This window comes from Penaeus vannamei, chromosome 12 (genome assembly GCF_042767895.1).
Source record: "Penaeus vannamei isolate JL-2024 chromosome 12, ASM4276789v1, whole genome shotgun sequence".
NCBI lineage: Eukaryota > Metazoa > Arthropoda > Malacostraca > Decapoda > Penaeidae > Penaeus > Penaeus vannamei.
The window spans coordinates 26,609,943-26,629,942 of NC_091560.1; the positions used below are offsets into that span (position 1 = coordinate 26,609,943).

The following is a 20,000-nucleotide window of genomic DNA, read 5'->3' on the forward strand; positions in this document are numbered from 1 at the left end:
ACTCTGCTCGACCCAAAATACATTCAAGCTATTTGTATTTATATCTTATTTAGTGATCTCCGTGTTAGAGATTAATTATATTAAACAGCTACTACGATTTCATATTGTTCGCGATTTTCGATTATCTTGATCACGAACCTCACCTCATCATTATTACATGGTCCTTGGTGACGACCCACAGCTGGGTATGGACATGTAATTAGGTTTAGGTAATTAATGTTAAGTTGTTCTTGTGCCACGCAGCACACCTATCGCCCAGGCGATCTCAGCGCCACGCGCCTTCTTATACGACTATACGTGAGAGATTATCGCTGGTATTTCCCAACAAGACGGGATGCCCAATTTGCGTTCTACGTATGAGTTCGTTCGATGATATCCCTTCTACGGTTGGGCCCATCATCACTATTCCTCGGGGAATCTATCTTAAGTTTAAGTACAATTTACAACCACGAGGGTTGTCTTTCGGGTCAGTTGTCTCAGGGAAGCTGACCCAAACCAGTCACCATTTCATTCATTTTACGTACTAATTAAAGTACCATTTTTATGATTTCGCATAGTAGTTGATTAATATTGAAATTAACGTAAGTTCATTGTTATTAGTGTGAATGTTTTTTTTTCGTATAGTCAGATCGGCGACTATTTCCATTAAGCGCTATCCACATTGCCACCCCAACCTAACATACCTAACCCCACCCCCCATCCTCACCCATACCTCTTTTAAACCCCACCCCATCCTATCCTTAGCCTCCCACCCACCCACTCCTCCTCCCCTTCGCTTATTTCTTCCAACTTCCACGCCATCCTATTCCTTTTTTACTCACTCTCGCCCTTACTTTAACACATTACTAATGACTCTAAAAACTAAAATATATCTATCAACATTCTATTTTCTTCTCGTGTGCTATACTCTGACTACTCATTCCATAACTCCCACCCATTAAATTAATCAACTCGTCTACGCACTCACGCAGCCACATGCGCACATCGTCCCGCAGAAACCCGTTAATTGCACAAGAATTACATGCGTACTGTCTCCGGAAGATAACCGACTTGCGCCAACCGTGTATTCTTATCTTGCATTACGTTTTTCCGTGCAAATGTTGTCTTGAGGAAGTATATTTTGATGTAATGAGTCGCTCCCGAAGTATGAGGACTGCATTACCTGTTTTCATTATTGCTTTGCCTCAAATTGCTGTTGGTGACGTGTGATAGACAACTTCAATGAAATGAAATACAACCACTATTAGTCAGACGTATAGCGTACGCATTATTGCACTGCACACTTCTGAACTCTGCATTGTTGCATTTTTTTTCTTTTTTTTCCAAGGAAGTTCGTCGTTCAAGACAAGTCCTTGCGGACTGCGACACCCTTTGCTTCCTTTGTAGTTTTGCACAATGCTAATCTCTAGTAGATTTTCATTTCCTGCTATCTGAGACAATTGCAACTCAAGCAAGTCTTCGCGGACTATTGTAATTGTCTCCCTAAGCATGTTCCTCTGTCTATCTTTGGACAGTGAATTATTGAAAAAAATATCTTAAAAATTGAAAATTCATGAAAATATTTGTAATAACAATCTTTGCAATCTGATATATCTTGATTATATTATCTTGATCACGGCCCCTGCTATAACACAACCCCCCCCCCCCCCCCCCCCCGTTTGCCCTCCTGTCTCTCGCCCTGTCTCTGCCTCTGGTGTGCTTTTTTCAGAGCCAGATTCATCCCGTCGGGGGCGACGGTTAGTAGCGTATGCCGAGCGATCTGAGGAACAAGGGTTTCCTTTCCGCGTCTCCACTGCTAGGGACCCGCGACCAGCGCTCGAAACCTACAGCACAGTTGACCCAGCACACTTGACCGGGGCCCACGGCCCTGACCACACCTCTCCTTGGGGGCGCTCCCCCACGCGCGCCCGCTCGGCGCCCCTCTTGGGCTTCCTTGCCCACAACAACCCGCGCCACGCTACCTTCCAGCCACCTCCTATCAATAAACAGCTGAACCAGAATAGTGTCTCCATAACCCACCAAATCAGGGCAACACAAAACCCCTGACACTCTCTCTCTCTCTCTCTCTCTCTCTCTCTCTCTCTCTCTCTCTCTCTCTCTCTCTCTCTCTCTCTCTCTCTCTCTCTCTCTCTCTCTGTCTCTGTCTCTGTCTCTGTCTCTGTCTCTCTCTCTCTCTCTCTCTCTCTCTCTCTCTCTCTCTCTCTATATATATATATATATATATATATATATATATATATATATATATATATATATATATATATATATCTTTCTATCTCTCTCTCTTTCTATCTCTTTCTATCTCTCTTTCTTTCTATATCTCTTTCTTCCTATCTCTCTTTCTATCTCTCTTTCTTTCTATCTCTCTTTCTTTCTGTCTCTCTCTTTTTTTCGCTCTCTCTCTTTTTTTCGCTCTCTCTCTTTTTTTCGCTATCTCTCTTTCTTTCTCTATCTATTTATCTATCTATCTATCTCTATCTGTATCTATTTCTATATCTCTCTCTTTCTATCTCTTTCTCTCTTTCTATCTATTTCTATCTCTTTATCTTTTCCTATATCTTTCTCTCTTCCTATCTCTCTCTTTCTCTCTCTCTCTCTCTCTCTCTCTCTCTCTCTCTCTCTCTCTCTCTCTCTCTCTCTCTCTCTCTCTCTCTCTCTCTCTCTCTTTCTCTCTCTCTCTCTCTCTCTCTCTCTCTCTCTCTCTCTCTCTCTCTCTCTCTCTCTCTCTCTCTCTCTCTCTCTCTCTCTCTCTCTCTCTCTCTCTCTCTCTCCCTCCCTCCCTCCCTCCCTCTCTCTCTCTCTCTCTCTCTCTCTCTCTCTCTCTCTCTCTCTCTCCCTCTTCCCCTCTCTCTCTCTCTCTCTCTCTCTCTCTTTCTATCTCTCTCTTTCTATCTCTCTCTTTCTATCTCTCTCTTTCTATCTATCTCACTTTCTGCCTCTCTCTCTCTCTCTCTCTCTCTCTCTCTCTCTCTCTCTCTCTCTCTCTCTCTCTCTCTCTCTCTCTCTCTCTCTCTCTCTCTCTCTCTCTCTCTCTCATTCCTAAACAACAGTGATGATATACCTATTGCATTCATTTATTTTCTTAAGAGGAAGATGCCAACAAACACCCCTTTCTCTCCCCCCAAGGAAGCGTGGCCCTCTACCTGTACCCGAGCCTGGAGAAGCACGGCGGGGCCCAGCACCGCTCTGAGGGCATCTCGGAAGTCAAGTTCTCTCCTGACGGTCGCTTCCTCGCCGTAGGATCCCACGAGTGCCTTGTGGACCTGTACGTCGTAGACACGGACGGGGACACCGTGAGCAAGGAGGGGACGGGCTTGCGGAGGGTTGGGGTGTGCCGGGGAGCCTCGTCGTGGATCACGCACCTCACCTGGCACAAGGACTCGAGGCTCATTCAGGCCAATACGGGTGGGTCTCGTGCATCTGCTACTGTGACCGTACGAATGCGCTGTTTGGAGCTGACTGGCCGTGGAGAGGAAACTGGGATGGCATTTTGTTTTTCTTTAGTCTTAATATGGTATTGGATTTTATGTAGAATTTAGCACACACACGCAAATATATAGGAATCAGTTTGTACCATTCCACTGCAGGACGTAGGACTTTCCTATTCTTTTACATTTTTTGGAGTCTTGCGTTCTGTTTCCAATCTTGGCTTCCGTATTTCGTTATCTCGTCTCGCCACCTTGTCACTGGTCCAACTCTGGGATGACTCTCGTGAACAGCTTGTAGGTAACTGGTGAGAGGCTTATGCGTGTGCAATTCTTTAGACCCTCTGTATCCTTTTTTGGTCTAATCAAATAATTATTGCATCTTTCCAAGCTTTCGGAATTTTACCGTTGATGTGACATTGGTTTAAAAGATTTGATAGTGTCACTCCTGAAGTTTCTCCTGCATTTATGAGAAAGTTCATACTAATACCATCTTCTAGTGTCTTCTCTTTCTTCATGTCTTTGATTGCTCTGTTTATATCCTCTAGTCTTCTAACTTCATGGAGTCCTACAACATCCCGTGAGGTGAATGAAAGTTCCTAATGCAATGCTAATAGGTCGGATTCCGTCCCCACCGTCAGTCTTTTGGTGACCTGGGTCCGGCCGGGATCTTTAGCTCTCTCTGCTCCAGAGAGATTTCTGATCGTCGCCGTGACCAGGGGCCTCTTCGCCTGAGGGGAATGAGGGCCATTGCTTTAGCATTGGATACATTGTGAGGGAGAGAGCCGAGTGCCACTCACCTGCTGGTTTAGGTCTATATTGGCGGGGAATCATTTAGCTAGTGCAAGTAGGTTCCTCTTGTGTGGCTGAATATGTCTAGCACTGACTTAAGAGAAGCAATACGCGAATTTATTCACTACATCAGCGTATACTCCTGTAAGCATGATGTATTTTATAAACGAATATGCGTGTGGGTTTACACTTGCAAATTGCATTTATAAATATGCACATTCCCGTACAATATACGCATACATATACACGCGTATCTATACACAAATATATCCACCTACATATGTGTGTATGTACATATATACATATATATATATATATATATATATATATATATATATATATATATATATATATATATATATATACACTTATATCACATGCACTTATAAATACACATATATATATACGCGTGTGCGTACATGCATCATCCATTAAATTCACATACACATACACATATGCCTATATACATGCATAGATGCGCATTTGTACCTTCACACCTATGTACACATATAAACATGCATATTCACAAATATCTATAAACCTATACACTCGCGCACACCAGTCACTCTCATATATACATTTACATACACACACACAAAAACACCCATGCATGCATACCTACATATATACTTGCACATACAGGCACACATACATACAAGTATAGCAATGGGGACTTGCGCCATTCCTTGGTCACGGGGCTCAGACACTGCTGAAAAGGGATAAGGAACAGTTCATCAGGAAGCTTGTTGATGAGTTTGAAAGCTATTTCTGAGTAATTTACCTTCGACCTGCCTACCAAGCCCCGAGAAAACTGACCTCCAAGCCCTCTTCGCAGATGACTGAAGTCCGCTCAGAGGATCATCTTAGACAATATTGGGGTCCGTGAGTGATGGGCTGGGTAATTAGTCTGGATGCAAGCGGTATCGCAATCCCTGTGCCTGACCCATCCGTCAGTGAGGAACCTCCTACCCTAAATGAGGTTTGGTAGGCGATCTCTAGGCTGAAAGGTGAGAAAGCTGCAGGCAGATGCGATATCCCTGCTAGACTGCTAAAGGCTAGGGGTGAACCTATGACACGGGGCTTGCATATTGTCCTGGCTGCCATCTGGCAGTCCGGTTCCATTTCTCCGGATTTGTTGAGGGGTTTGGAAGGGGAAAGGGGGTCGTTGAGACTATAGTAACTATCATGGCATCCCACTGCTCAGTATCCCAGGCAAGGTTTTCGCCCACATTCTTCTGAAACGAAACCACGACCACGTACTAAGGCACAAAAGACTGGAGCAGTCCCTTTTAACTCATGAGTGAGGCTATGCCCTCGCACCAACACTTTGGTCTCCTAGACCATAATCAAGATCCAGGATTCTTGCGGGGCCTATTAGGAGAACCCATTCAGTCGATACATTCTTGCAGTGAGGACGTCGAAGACAGATAGCTTTACATATTTTGGTAGTGCAGTCCCCTGTCTCTGGGCTGTCAGACCAGGAAATCAGTAGACGGCTGCAGGGGCCATGAACTCAACAAGAGTATTTGGAGGTGTCGGTACCACTGAGAATATGGTAGGGTGTTAGAGAAGGGTCTGAGAGGTGATCTGTTGTATCTTTTTTTTATCGGAGAAGGGTGATACTCCTTTTTGGTCGGTCTGTTTTCACAGCCCTTGAGCTCACCCCCCCCCCCCCATACGCATGCATATGCACACCCATTCTCTTTACTATCTGTAGCTTAGACGAACGCTGTGCTTTAAAGAGCTTATTAGTGAAGTAATATGTGCCAGCATGTTTAGGCACAAACAAAATGCATCACAAACTCGGCTGGTTAGAGGCGTTTTAATAGCGAATCAAAAGTAGTCGTGGGCCTGTATAGTATGTATTCATTCGGCCATTCATTTGCATGTTTTGTAACTTATGAGTTCAGGCTCTTTGTTTAAGTTGATTAATAACATGTCTTTCCCTCTTACTATCATTGCCATCTCTCTGCAGGGGCGGGCGAGCAACTCTTCTTCGAGGCTCCGCACGGCAACCGCCAGCTGATACCAGACGCCACTAGTCGCTTCCTGGACTGGTCGACCCCACTTACCTGCGTCCTGGATGAGACGGTCGAGGGAATTTGGGCAAAGTCCATGGACCTCACGGACATAAACGCCATCGCAACAGCCAACGACCTCCCTTTGGTGGTCACGGCATGCGACGATGAAGGCCTCGTTAGATTGTTTAGGTATCCATGCCGGGTAAGCTCTGACGAAAGATTTTTTTGTGTTAATGGTTTGTGAAGTCTGGTCCTGTTTATTCTTGTGATTAGACTATTTACTATGTATTATCTTCTCAATGTATTTTATTTTGTCGTCACTGCTACCTTGTCGCCAGGGCGGGTTCAAGAAGCACCGCCAGTACAAGGGCCACAGCGCCCACGTGACCAACGTCAGGTGGACCTACGACGACTCGAAGATAGTGACGACTGGCGGCGCGGACACAGCCGTCATCGTGTGGCATGTGAGGAAGGTTGAATTCACGGAGGACCAGAACGACGAGCAGAAGGACGGGGAGGAATCGATGATGAAGCTGCCTGCTCATGCATTCAGTGATTTGCCTGAAGAAGGTAATGCTGAACGATTTTATGGACTTTCGTACCAATGATGCAACTACCCTATTAGCAGAAAAAAACATTGTATACAAAAACAGATTATCGAAAGGGGAAGCAACAGATGTAAATGTGAAGTTCAAGAGAATTTTGTTTGTAGTCTAGTTTTCTGCTTTTTATCAATGCGGTTTTGCTCAGTCATTCAGCTACTGTGTCATTGAATCCCCCTTCTCTTCATTCCATCCTGTGCAGAGATTACCATGACGGATTTAGAGGCAGCCGGACTGGAGGCGACGGCTGTGCTCACTCCCTCCACGGGTGTCCATGACTCCGCGAAGGATAGCATCGGCAAGAAGGGCGGCCCGAAGCGCGCCCCAAGAACCGCGAAGGGCATCAAGAAACACCTGGAGAGGCTGAGATCCATCCCGACCTTGACCGCGGATGATAAGACTGTGTTCTACTGCAACGAATGCGTGGTGGGAAAGCTCGAGTTAGAAGGTGCGAGAAAATGGTTTGCGGTTCCGTGGTTTGGGGATTTCGCTCTCTGGTCTAATTCATACTGTGTATGTGTAGATGGACAGAAGGCAGATAGATGAGTTTATTAGTCTCTCTCTCTCTCTCTCTCTCTCTCTCTCTCTCTCTCTCTCTCTCTCTCTCTCTCTCTCTCTCTCTCTCTCTCTCTCTCTCTCTCTCTCTCTCTCTCCCTCTCTCTCTCTCACACACACATACACACACACACACTAGGTTGGTAGGGAGATAGAGACATAGAGAGACAGCCAGACAAACAAATACATTAATACATCCAGACACCCCTGGATACATATAGGAATAGATGTTAATATATCCATTTATTCATATATATATATATATATATATATATATATATATATATATATGTGTGTGTGTGTGTGTGTGTGTGTGTGTGTGTGTGTGTGTGTGTGTGTGTGCGTGTTTATTGTTCATAATCCATACATTTCCTTCCCCGCAGGCGGTGAAATCACGAGCCAGGGCATAGGCTACAAAGAACACGAGACACATATTACTACCTTGGCCATATCTAAGACCGAACCAGTTATGGTTGCCACAGCGCAGGTACGTACAGTCTTACTTCGTATTTTCCTCATTTCCCTTCGTTTTTCCCCTTTGTATGTTTATGCGACCTAAATTGTATACATTATTCATATTCCGTATTATTCACTACAAGCATTGTGTATAGTGACACTGCCTCAGGACATGCGATTGACTATTATTTTTTGGATATTTCATTCGCTTTCAGGACACTCAATATCAATTTTTTTTCGATAACTATTCTCCTGTTCCGTTCTGATTAACTCAACAACAACCGTCCGAATATCTTCAAAAAAAAACATTGATGTGAAGTTGAGATATACACGTATATTACCGCAGGAGACTTTTTCCTTTCTTTGATATCACATAAATGGGTTTCGGCGCCATAAACGAAAAACGTTGCTCTCGGTCTCTCTCTCTCTTTCCACGCTCCTAACTTTTCTCTTCTCTCCCTCGGTTTTCTCTTTCTTTCCCTCTTATTTTTCTCTTCTCTCTATCTTTCTTTTTCTCAATCTTTCCTTCTCGTCTCTCACTCTTTTCTGTCTTTCTTTCTTTCTCTCCCACTCTCACCCATTCCAACGGAAGACGTTATGCACACATAAATCGGAATCGCATGTCTATTTGTTGACGGCGTTTTTTTCCCGAATCCAGTTAGCCGTGGAGAGCGAGGAGGGCGCGGCTGCCGACACCGAGGCCGCCCTCATTCACGTGTGGCGGCCTCTCGACGGCGCCAACGTGGGGGTGCTGCGCGGAGGCCTCGAGAGTGTCGTCACCTCCCTTAGCTTCTCCCCGAGCGGCAGGTTCCTCGCCTCCCTCGCCGACGCCTCCGTTGTTCATATTTTCAGCTGGATGAAAGGTATGGAAGTGAAATCCGATGGAATCTGGACAAGAAGGGCTACGAGAATAATTGTGTTTAACTAGACAATAAAAAAGGTACTGCTGCCTCAAGAAATTCAGATACACCTTGTTCTTCTTCCTGTCAAGATTTCTCACCGACATAATATAACTAGGCGGCCATTCAGAAAGTACCGACGGGAGTAATTGGCGGAGACTTATGGTAGACATGATGGCAGGAAATATGCATATTAGGGGCTGTTTAAGACCTCGCCAGGGCACAAGGGGTATGGGATCTTTCTGAAGCAGCTATACGTATATATCTGCTTACATTACTCTTGATAGTGTTAGAATTATGTTGAAATAATCACTGATCACTGCGGCACTTACTATACTGGATACCTAATTGTTACTAATAATTACACATTTTTATCTAAAACGTAAGGGAAATTTCAATGTGACAAAAAAAACGATGATTCACGTGTTTTCAGGCGCCCATATCGCATCCACTGAACTGAAGGTCGGGATGGCGACGTCTCTGATGCACAGCGGAGAGGCCACGTTGGCAGCGCTCACGCCCAGGGCCATCCTGTTCCTCGATCTCGTCGGGAACTCCCTCGTCACCACGCGCGGCCAGGCGCCCCCAGACTTCCTGCCGGATGGGGCGGCGTTCAACGGCCTCGGGGTCTCGCCTGTTAGTACTCTGGTTCTAGCGAGTTAGTGAGGAAATTAGAGGAGGAAGGAAGAGAGGAAGGGAGGGAGAAAGGAAGGAAGGAAGGAAATGAGGGAGTGAGGGAGGAAGAGAGGAAGGGAGGGAGAAAGGAAGGAAGGAAGGAAATGAGGGAGTGAGGGAGGAAAGTAGGAAGGAAGGAAGGAAAGGAACGAAGGTGGGTGTTGGGTAGGTAGGTACGTAGGAATGGAGATAGAATGAAAGTAAGGAAAGACCGGAAGAGAGGGGAGGGAGTGAGGGGGAGATATCGAAGGACATAGCCAGACGGGGAGGGGGAACGAGCATAATCATAAATTTTTAATTATTTTTTCTGTGTCCCTCTCTTCTTCTCGTATGTGTATGGACGATTGTATGTGCTTATCCCCCTGTGAATGTAAATATTTGAATTCATGTATATCTATAAAGTTCATTTGTAATTGAATATAGACTTATCAGAGGGATGTAAAAGAGAAAAAATGTGTGTATATATACTCGTATATGTACACACACACACACACACACACACACACAAACACACACACACACACACACACACACACACACACACACACACACACACACACACACACACACACACACACACACACACACACACACACACACACACACACACACACACACACACACACACACACACACGCACGCACGCACGCACATACAAAACACACACACACACACAGATATATATATATAAGCTCCCTAGAACGCCTCGCGTCTTTCCGTTTTTGATTCAGAGCGGGCGCGTGTACGTGGGGACGAGCGACGGGAGTGTGGTGGAGTGGACGGGCCGCGTCGCCACCCGCTACGTCTCGCCGCCCGACGATCCCCCGACGCTGGTTCCTGTCCGCTTGGCCATCGCGGCCGGCCAGGGGGTCATCTTCACGGCTTGCAGGTATGGAGCATTTTTATAGTTTGTTTTGATAGATGCTCGTACCTAGTTGATATATTTAATCACCAAATCTGATTTGTGCAAATTTATTGCATATTACTCACGAGTATAAATTTTGTTATACGTAATTCAGTTATATATAACAGGCATCTATGAATATTTCACATTTTAAGAGTAATTATTCTTCCTCAACTTAGCTTCACCTGTCATTTATCCTTCCATTTTGATGTTTTACAGTATAGTAGAACGAAGCCCCTATGATACCCAAATCTAAATTAGACCATGTCCAGATCCACCCCATAATAATATTAATAATAAGATTAGCTTTAATGTCTTCCCTTAGTCAAGTATCGGCTTTTATATGTCTTCCCATAATCATGCCATCTACCAAACTATAATTCGTATTCCATTCTAGACTCGAATCCGCCGTCGTGGTCCGATGCTACACAACAGACACTCCCAAACTGACGTTCTTTTCGGATTCGCTGATTGAGGCTCCGTCCGAGGACTGGATTCCTACTTCGGCTCGCCTCGGGGCAGAAATCCTGATCCTCGGCGCACGAATGAAGCAACCTTTTATTGTCCTCGACCTCAAATCGGGAAAGTTCACCACGATCGAGTACGGTTAAATGGCGCATGATCCTTACTTGTGCTGCTTTCCCAAATAAAATTATTCTGGGTTTTGGGAAGATGCTTTTAAATTTGATACTGGGTTCAATAAAGATGCTTTTAAATTTGATACTGGGATCAATAAAGATGCGTTTAAATTTGAATCTGAGGTCAATAAAGATGCTTTTAAATTTGATACTGGGATCAATAAAGATGCGTTTAAATTTGATTCTGAGTTCAATAAAGATGCTTTCAAATTTGATACTGGGTTCAATAAAGTTGCTTTTTAATTTGATTTTGAGTTCAATAAAGATGCTTTTAAATTTGATACTGGGTTCAATAAAGATGCTTTTAAATTTGATTCTGGGTTCAATAAAGTTGCTTTTAAATATGATTCTGGGTTCAATAAAGAAGCTTTTAAATTTGATTCTGGGTTCAATAAAGATTCTTTTTAACTGTAATAAACTTTAGAGTAATATTTTTACTTGTTCACGTGGTAACATGTCAGAGCTTTTACGCAAATGTAAATATCATGGTTGCACTTATACTTTGTTATATGTTCACACCTAGTGCTTTAAAGTATATAAACAAAACTAAAAACACTGTATTGGTTGTATTTATTTCAGGCTTTCGAGTACACCATTTTTTGGTAAAGGCAAATAAACAAACTTGTAATTGAGTTGGTCAGTTATAAAATAATTATTTTGTCTTAGATTTCTTTCCCTTTTCCTTTGCCAACAACTTACAAGCAGTGACTTCTTAGAGGTGCTTACCATTGATAAGTTACATGGGAAAATATGAAAATACCATACACAATGTTTGTGATGTCACTTCTTAAGTACTTGTAACTCCTCACAATTCTGATAATACAGTGAACTCACTTGTGTTCACATGCCTGGTGAACACAATAAACTGAGATAACAGTACAAGAACTACGATTTCAAGTACTAAACTTTAAATAATTTACATGCATAAATACTACCTGAAGAAACAGGTAATTCAATGGTGTGGAAACTACATCATAAAAATATACTGTATGTTCTACTGGAAATCCTACCCTAACATGGTAGGATGAGTTACTCCCATACTAGCAAGAGCTCAGACATAACATTTTCTGTTAGGTTTCTACTACCATCATAAGAAATATTCTTCTTTAAACTAAAACTCTAGTATATTACTTTAGAAAAAAATATATGTAAATAAAAAGTAAAAATAAAATGCTATGCTAAAGCCTTGCATTGGCCAAATGGGCCTAGTAAGAGTACAAACGAGAAATCTCCAGGTTCCAGCACAGTTGTCGGTCCTAACTTTCTGCCCATGACACTTTATTACACAAAAGGCATTCCCTTCCCTCTGACAAATAGAAGATTCCTCCTAAGGCAAACAAAAGGTCTTGGTGGAACAAATCATCTTTTGTGCTCATCTGGCATTTCTTTTGCAAACATAAACTTGAACAATTTCATGTTCACCATAGCTGACAGCAGACTTCTCAGATGCACCTTAAGTTTCTACTATTCTTCTCATATAACCACAATAACACTGAATGACTTAAAAGGGCTTGAGGTGACAAACATAGTGAAAATGATATTACCATGGTAGACTATCCGAGATACAAATATACAGCCACAATAGTGGATTCAAAATCAAAATCTAATTTTTAACTTCAAAACAATGAGTTAACCAACTAAATTCTATATATACAGAGTAGCATATGGTCAATAAATACTACACAGATCTGTCACCTCTTCTTCAATTTTATGGTTGTATTTCTAGAGTTCACTGGTAGGCCACGCATTGGATTTGGCAATGGCAATGTCAGAATATTAAAATCTTGTACTTTACCTCTTACTGACAGCCATATTCCAGTTATTTCCTACGTGTACTCTTCAATCTACCTAATAGCCAATGTGGGATTGGGAAGGCAATGCAAGAATTATGCAAAATGAACCTAGGCCCAATATCACTAACATTTCATTTCCATACAAGGCTGATACTTTTATCTCTGCAGAGGAGCTACATTCTTTTTCACACAAATCAATCAAATTCAGTGTATAATCTTTCAATAATATTAGACTAGTAAAGTCTGGCTTGTCCAAACATTCATTCCTCAAACAGTATGAGACATTATCTGGCACTGACCTACAACAATGTACAAATCTATTTACAAAATCTGGTGGGGAATGTTCTATCACCAACTAATTGGATAAGTCAAGGCAAAAGAATCTGTCCAAATCCAGGAGTGGTCCAAATTTACACTAAAACAGAATTATTATAAAAATAATTAAAAGGAAAAGAGATGATGGTGTAGATCAAAGAAAATACTAAGTGTAATGACTAAAACCACAAGTTAACTATACAAAACTTTAGCACATCTTTGGTGGCAAGCAAGAGGAGGCAGGGGAAAAAATTCTATTATAATATGCAGATTTAGAAACCTCTAAATCCTATGATACTTTCACCTATATATTTAATAACCTAATTTGAACAACCTCTCTAGGCCAAGTATCTGATATGGCAAATTCAATCACACAATAATTCATCGTTAACGGACAACTGTTGTACAGCAGATTGAAAATGACAAGACAAATAAATAACAAAAAAGATTCCCCTATATTGTAAATGCATTCCCTTCTTAATATTCACATTGTAAACATCTCCACAGTTTCTGCCTGTGAAGGATCACTGGGGTCTGTAAAGAGCTGCAATGGCTCTGCCTTGACAATGGATCCCTTCCCACCAAGACTGTCTGGACTGAACTCTTCACTACCAATATGAGAATGTTCTGCAGCAAACTGGGCATACTCTTCATCTATTTCTTCCTGAGCCAAATGAACCTGCTGAAGGGCTTGGCCTCCTGTTGAGGAGGTGGAAACCATAGCTGTCCCATTGGAGGTCATGGTGCTTGTCACATTTTCTCCTGAGGCAGCCTGATGGGAACTCATGGAAGTTGCAGTCAAGAAGGAAGGAGCTGTTGTTGTGGCTGTGGTGGTGGACGTGCTGTCCATCACCACAGGGATGGCATAGTAAACACCTGTGGCTGCAGAATCTTCCCCAGCAACAAGAATTGTGGTACTACCAGATACACTGTTCCCTAACTGATCCATCTGCTCTGCCACCTGAGGAAACATACATAAAAGAAATCTTAGTGCAACATAAGGTAGCATAGTAACACCTTTTCAACAAAATATATAAGAAGCATTATAGAGGGGGGGGGGGGGGAATTCTCTAACTCACAATACCAAAGTTACATTTATTTTATTTTGCAAAAACAAAACTGAAAACATTAAATGACATTTTCCTTTCTTTTTTAAGTTAATCCTATACTTTTAAAACATCAACACACATAAATCTATTTGCTCAATATAAGTACTGGAAATTCTTTTAAAAGTAAATAATAAAGAAAAACAAACAGAGGAAGAAATCACCACTGATACATATTCAAAAATCAATCAAAGAAGCTAACCTTTTCCTTTCTTGACTACCATTCATATCCATGACATTATAATAATAGTTAAGAAATTCAAAGTTTACACCCAGACTCTCACCTTAAAGGCAGATTCCACAATGCTTAATTCTTCTTGATCTCTTCGTTTTGGTGACTCGTCTCCTTCTTGCTTTACTTCTGCACTTAAGAAGTGGGCTTCGGTTATAGTTGTACTACTGGCTGAATTACGGGATGCTGCATTGGAACCCTTTCGAACTTCTCGCAATCTCCCAGAACTTTTTCTAGTATAAGTTTTAGTAGTTGTGGATGATGTTGTCATGGTCTGACTTGGTATTAGATCAGATACACTTACTTTATAATAATTTAAAGAGGGATCCACTTCCTTGACTACAGGAGGTGGCAACTCCGGGATTTTGCCTTCCTTTCGCAACTTAGCTACTCTCGACTTGTACTGGTTATTTGTGAGACCATGAACTGAACTGTAATGATCTCTCAAGCCTGCCCTGCCATCTAACATAGCATTACATATCCGACATGGTGTATTTTGTATCTCCTGCATATTGTGCATTGTCCGCAGATGTGTCCGCAGATGCACTTTCTGCACAAACCCTTTATTACAATAATCACATTTGAAAGGCCTCTCTCCAGTGTGAACTCTCACATGCATCTCCAGTTGCCCTTGGCTTGGGAAATTCTTGCCACATATGTAACAGTTAAGTCCACCATCTTCCTCATGCATCCGAACCATGTGAGATTTCAGAGAATCAGTCCGGGTAAACACCTGTAAAGAAAGTAAACTTCTTAACTACTGACATGTATATAATGAAAATAACATTGTTGAGGTGAGACAGGCATCTGATTATTTTCCACAATACTCCATCACTGATCTCTTTGAACTCTGAGAAACAAGATTTCATCCCTAGCAGTCAAGATATTTAAAACCTCCACAATCCATCTCTTACCTTCTGACAAACTGGACAAGTAAGGTTGCTTGACTCTTCATGATCATTTACAAGGTGCTGATGAAGAACATGACGCTGTGGGAAGGTCTCATCACAATATGGGCATGGAATGTCCTTTACTTCTAAGTGAGATTTCATATGTACACGAAGAGTAGTGACAGACCTGCAAAAAAACAAAAACATGAAATAAAATAAAGACAGAAATATACAAAATAACACATTTCAAAAATACACAGGAATAATCATTCACTCACTTCAGTTATTCAAGATGGTACCTTGGCACCAATGTAAATCATTGTGTTCATTCACCATTAACCCTTTCTTTACCAACCACTTGCATTTATGTAAACAAACCAATGCTTTGCCATACCTACCATGTCCATTGCATGCCATAAGGAGTGGTATACTCTATTATCTAACCCAATAACTTACTTTTTTTTTCTTTTTGTCAACTGATTACGGAAACATCCATTACATGAAGTTTTGTACATAATATATTGATCATAAAAATACATACATCTATAAGTTATCACATTGTATACAAAATCAATATTAACCCAATAGATCCAAATGATGTGGATTTCCTGTCATGAAAAAAAAAATTGGCCATGGGGCAAGTGATAGGAATGTACTATCATGAAAAATCTGGCTGTGGGCCATATGTCATGCCATGGGATACTGTTGCAGAGTACACAAAGCTTTTGCAGGTAGATTAACTCCTGCAATATTTTGAATATTAAATTAGGGTGGAGTGTCCTATCTATGAGCCATGCTTGGGAGAACCCCATGTCCACATGCTGAACTTACTCCTGCTTAAAGGGGCTGTTGCACTCGAGAACAAAGTTCCTTAATTATGATCAGATTTTCAAGATTTTTAAATATTTTATATATACATATACTACGATTTACACCACCGATTTTCATATCATCTGGATAATAAACAATGAAGTTACAAAAAAAAAAAAAAAGATTTTGGAAAGAAATTTAAAAATTATAAATCTCACTTATCCATTGACCGTACTTTTAAAAAATACCATATATACTCTATATCTATATCACATATTTAGTCGCAACTCCTTTATTTTTTTGTATTTAGCAGAAATATTGCATCATGGGATTGCCAAAGCCTACTAGATTACAGATCTTTTTCAAATTTTTAAGTATTTTCAAAAACATTTGTCAATATTTTTTCTGGATTTTAAAAACTTTTTGCCGTTTTGTCCATTTTCAAGCCGAGAGCTTCGCAATTTTTTAGTTTTTTTTTACAATAATTCAAAAACTGTCTGGCCAATTTCGAAAAAAAATCGACCACAGGGATCAGGGGAGGGTCTAAATAAAAGAATGTGAGTTTCATCAAAATCGGCAAGAAAAATCGGTCGGAAAAAAAAAAAAAAAAAAAAAAAAAAAAAACTGTGTTTGCAAAGACCAGGCCTACAAGCTGCAGCCACATGCAAGTAAAAGCTAAAGCCCATTTTTTCATCCAAGAGCCAAACCAAGGCACCCAGATCCAATAGGTTAAATAGATAACTAGGTTATGCATTAGTAAATTTGCTATGATAACGAGAACCAAAACTCTGTGTGCATATGTAACATTTGTGAGTTTGGTATGGTGCAAGCATTTTCTCCTAAGTGTTAGCATCTTTCATCATTGGGAAATACACAAAAAAACTTGCACCAAAACTTTTTCATTCAAGCAATATATCTTGCTACTTATCTGTAACCTACTCTTATGTAAATACTAAGCAAACTGAGATTCTTTAACTATACCACTTCCAGCCATTATGAATCACCTGAACAACCACAAAGTTTCTCTCAAACCAAGGTCCCCCTTATTACTTTCTCTCACTCACAGTTTTAAACTGTCATAAAGTAAACCATTAATTAGTAACTGTTGATAAAAATAAACATGACTGTGTGTGGAATAACTAGGAATAACCATGGAATGTTAAAGTTATTGACATAAGTGCCTAGAAATATTGCTAAAGATCATAAAATAATATAATTTGATAAACCACTCTAAACAGTCTTTTGGAAAATAGATTGAAGAACTATCATCATACCTAAATTCCTTGCCACACTCGTCACATGGAATCCCAGGCTCGTCTTCCGCTGTCCTTGGCTGTGATCGTCTTCCTGGCTTCTTTGAATTTGCAGTTCTATCTTTAAGGGTGGTAGGGAAATCCATTACCTGCAAGAAGAGTGTATGAGTCGTTAAGTAAAAATTACCCTAAAACCAATCAATAACCAATCTTCTGTGGAATAACCATGGTATAAGATCCAGCTTTTGTATAATTACAATTTGACGATTCAAAAATGGTACCATAAAAAATCAGTGACATCTGATATCAGGCTAAGTAATCTTATTAGAATTGTTGTATTTTCAAAATAGTTACTACTAGGATGTTACTTGCAAAATTCTAATTTATAAACATTTTGAAACCTTTGGTAATGGTAAGATTAACAATGCTTACCACCTGAAATTTCTAGGAACACAATTAATTTCCTTCAGTGCCACTATATACATCTGAAAGTCAACATAAACATGCTCCTGATTTTACAGGTGAGCATTATAAAAAATATTACTACAACTGCATTTAAGAATTCTGGAAATCTAGATGACCAATGGAAAGAAAGAGGTAAGAGTAAACCTCAGTCAACCAACATTAACCTTCTGATGGTGGGAAAGGATGTCTACGCCTTAACAGTTGTCATTGCTAAGCTACTGATGCCAAATGGGCACATATAAATGCATTACCCAGTGTTTTTAATTCTATCAATATTGTTTACACGCAGGGCTCCACAAGTACTCTGTCACCAGTTTCTCTGTCTACTTGATCTTGCTATACCTTGAATTTTCTGATAGGTTTTTGTCATTATCATTAGTATTGTTAACAATGTAATAATAACAATACTATAAAAAATAATAACATTAATATCAATAATAACAGTAGTAAAAAAACAAAAGAATTTGGAAACAGGTAATTGGCTAAGCAATCATAAAGCCAACCAAGCATAAATAAAAATGACTAAACAATATCACACAGTGCATGTAACCATTGTTAACAATCTAATAATTGCATAACAATGATAATGATTATAATGATAATAATATAACAATTATACTCTATACAATCATGATTGTCCAGTAGAAAAAATATGAACAATAATGACATGCTGCAGTTATAAGATGAAAGCAAGTGTAAATAACAAGTACCAAAGAAATTATACCACTTTTCCCACAGCATCATATTACTCATAAAAATGAAGACAGCCACATTAAGAAAAGAAAATAAACATTGTGTTTCAAAGTCTTAATAAGTTCCTCTTCAGACAAATAATTAACCATTCATTTTGGGTAATTATTTGTCTGAGGAACTCAAGAAGGGTTCAAAATGTTACGTTTATTTTCATTTCTTATTGTGGCTATCTTCATTTCTATTTTTGTGTACACATTACTGTGTTTGTGCTCATATATTATTCATATCTACAACTACTACGAGTTCAAGAATAAGATAAGGCTAAAATCAAGATTATCACAATCTATTTTTGGCAATTGCAAAACTGAAGCTTAAAAGTGAGGGAATGAATCATTGTAACCCTAAGGGTTTCAATCACACTTAACCCTCAGATCATGATCACTGATTAGCTGTGACCAATGTAGGGGTAGGAAATCTGTGGGGCCAACACTAAGCCTTCTTTCAAAAGAAATAGAAAACTTGACATTAATCTAAACTTTCTGATCACAGCTGCCAGTAACATGAGTATGTTGCATGAGATACATAATAGCAAACTAAGGAAAATGTTAACTAGAAAAGGAGCAATTACCATTACTCAAATCTTGAGTCAGATCTTAAAATCATTTATCAAAGGTAATACATCCCTAGCAGTTAGCCCACCATCCACTTTTCAAGAGGAAGAAGTCTAACTATGATTTTTACTTTCCAATCGTATTTACTAGTTTTTATGTAATTAATAGTGTACATGACACAAAATTACAAATGCTAGGAATTGTAAACACAATTGTAGACAAAACCACAGGCTGCAGTGAATACATCCTAAGCTAACACATAAATATTATCAAATGAATGTATATTACTACCAAGAAATTTGTACTTACATCATCGTCTTCTGACAGCTAAGGAAAAATCAGAACAAAAAATTGGTTTAACTAGTATTCAAATATATGGATGCATGACAGAACTACCTGGAATGCCATAAAAACTACATCTACAATAATCCTCATTGTACTTCCATCTATACTAATACAATACTCTCTTCAAAAGGGCACAATGATATATGTTATACGACAGCTAATACATAGCCCTCAAAAATTGTTCAGGAACTTCACCCAATTCAGAATTATCTTAAATTCATAAGACCTGCCTGGTTAACCCTATCTAACCCATTTACAACAGGTGTTTCACATATGAGACACCTGTAAACATAAACATTGCCGGACATCCCACCAGTGTAAAATTGGATCAGAGCTTGAGCTCTGATTCCATCGTGAGCTGCGGCAGGGAAGCGGGCAGATTCTGGGACAGCCCCATGCGCCCATTTTGAAGCCACCAACAAACTTTTATTCTTGGCTTCAAAATATACCAGCACTAGCGGCTTAACCTATTCACACTGGGTGACATCAAGGCAAAAATTTCACACACACAGGGTGACAT

The 20,000-nt window shown here is 40.3% G+C and overlaps 2 protein-coding genes and 1 long non-coding RNA gene across 6 annotated transcripts in view; 2 read left to right on the forward strand and 1 right to left on the reverse strand.

Moving 5' to 3' along the window:
* LOC138863593 (uncharacterized) overlaps window positions 1-2,000 on the forward strand; it is a 3,754-nt gene extending 1,754 nt beyond the window's left edge. The window contains exon 2 of the long non-coding RNA XR_011398891.1: window positions 1,709-2,000. This is a non-coding gene — a long non-coding RNA (uncharacterized lncRNA). The remainder of the gene's footprint in view (window positions 1-1,708) is intronic.
* The window catches only part of LOC113808747 (echinoderm microtubule-associated protein-like 6), a 38,462-nt gene extending 27,078 nt beyond the window's left edge, over window positions 1-11,384 (forward strand). Inside the window, exons 39-47 of the mRNA XM_070127671.1 lie at window positions 3,127-3,405; window positions 6,193-6,440; window positions 6,577-6,808; window positions 7,043-7,288; window positions 7,779-7,882; window positions 8,510-8,714; window positions 9,184-9,386; window positions 10,157-10,314; window positions 10,727-11,384. Coding sequence (XP_069983772.1) covers window positions 3,127-3,405; window positions 6,193-6,440; window positions 6,577-6,808; window positions 7,043-7,288; window positions 7,779-7,882; window positions 8,510-8,714; window positions 9,184-9,386; window positions 10,157-10,314; window positions 10,727-10,940 — 1,889 coding nt within the window. The 3' untranslated portion in view covers window positions 10,941-11,384. The remainder of the gene's footprint in view (window positions 1-3,126; window positions 3,406-6,192; window positions 6,441-6,576; window positions 6,809-7,042; window positions 7,289-7,778; window positions 7,883-8,509; window positions 8,715-9,183; window positions 9,387-10,156; window positions 10,315-10,726) is intronic.
* Window positions 11,385-11,522: 138 nt separating this feature from the next.
* Window positions 11,523-20,000, reverse strand: part of LOC113808753 (myoneurin) — a 32,378-nt gene continuing 23,900 nt past the window's right edge. For 2 of the 4 annotated variants that reach the window (XM_070128031.1, XM_070128030.1), the window contains exons 7-11: window positions 19,445-19,462; window positions 17,388-17,515; window positions 15,328-15,490; window positions 14,466-15,146; window positions 11,523-14,036 (exon numbers count right to left, since the gene is read on the reverse strand). In XM_070128031.1, coding sequence (XP_069984132.1) covers window positions 13,560-14,036; window positions 14,466-15,146; window positions 15,328-15,490; window positions 17,388-17,515; window positions 19,445-19,462 — 1,467 coding nt within the window. In that variant the 3' untranslated portion in view covers window positions 11,523-13,559. The remainder of the gene's footprint in view (window positions 14,037-14,465; window positions 15,147-15,327; window positions 15,491-17,387; window positions 17,516-19,444; window positions 19,463-20,000) is intronic. The other 2 variants (XM_027360236.2, XM_027360235.2) reach the window with 1 other exon arrangement.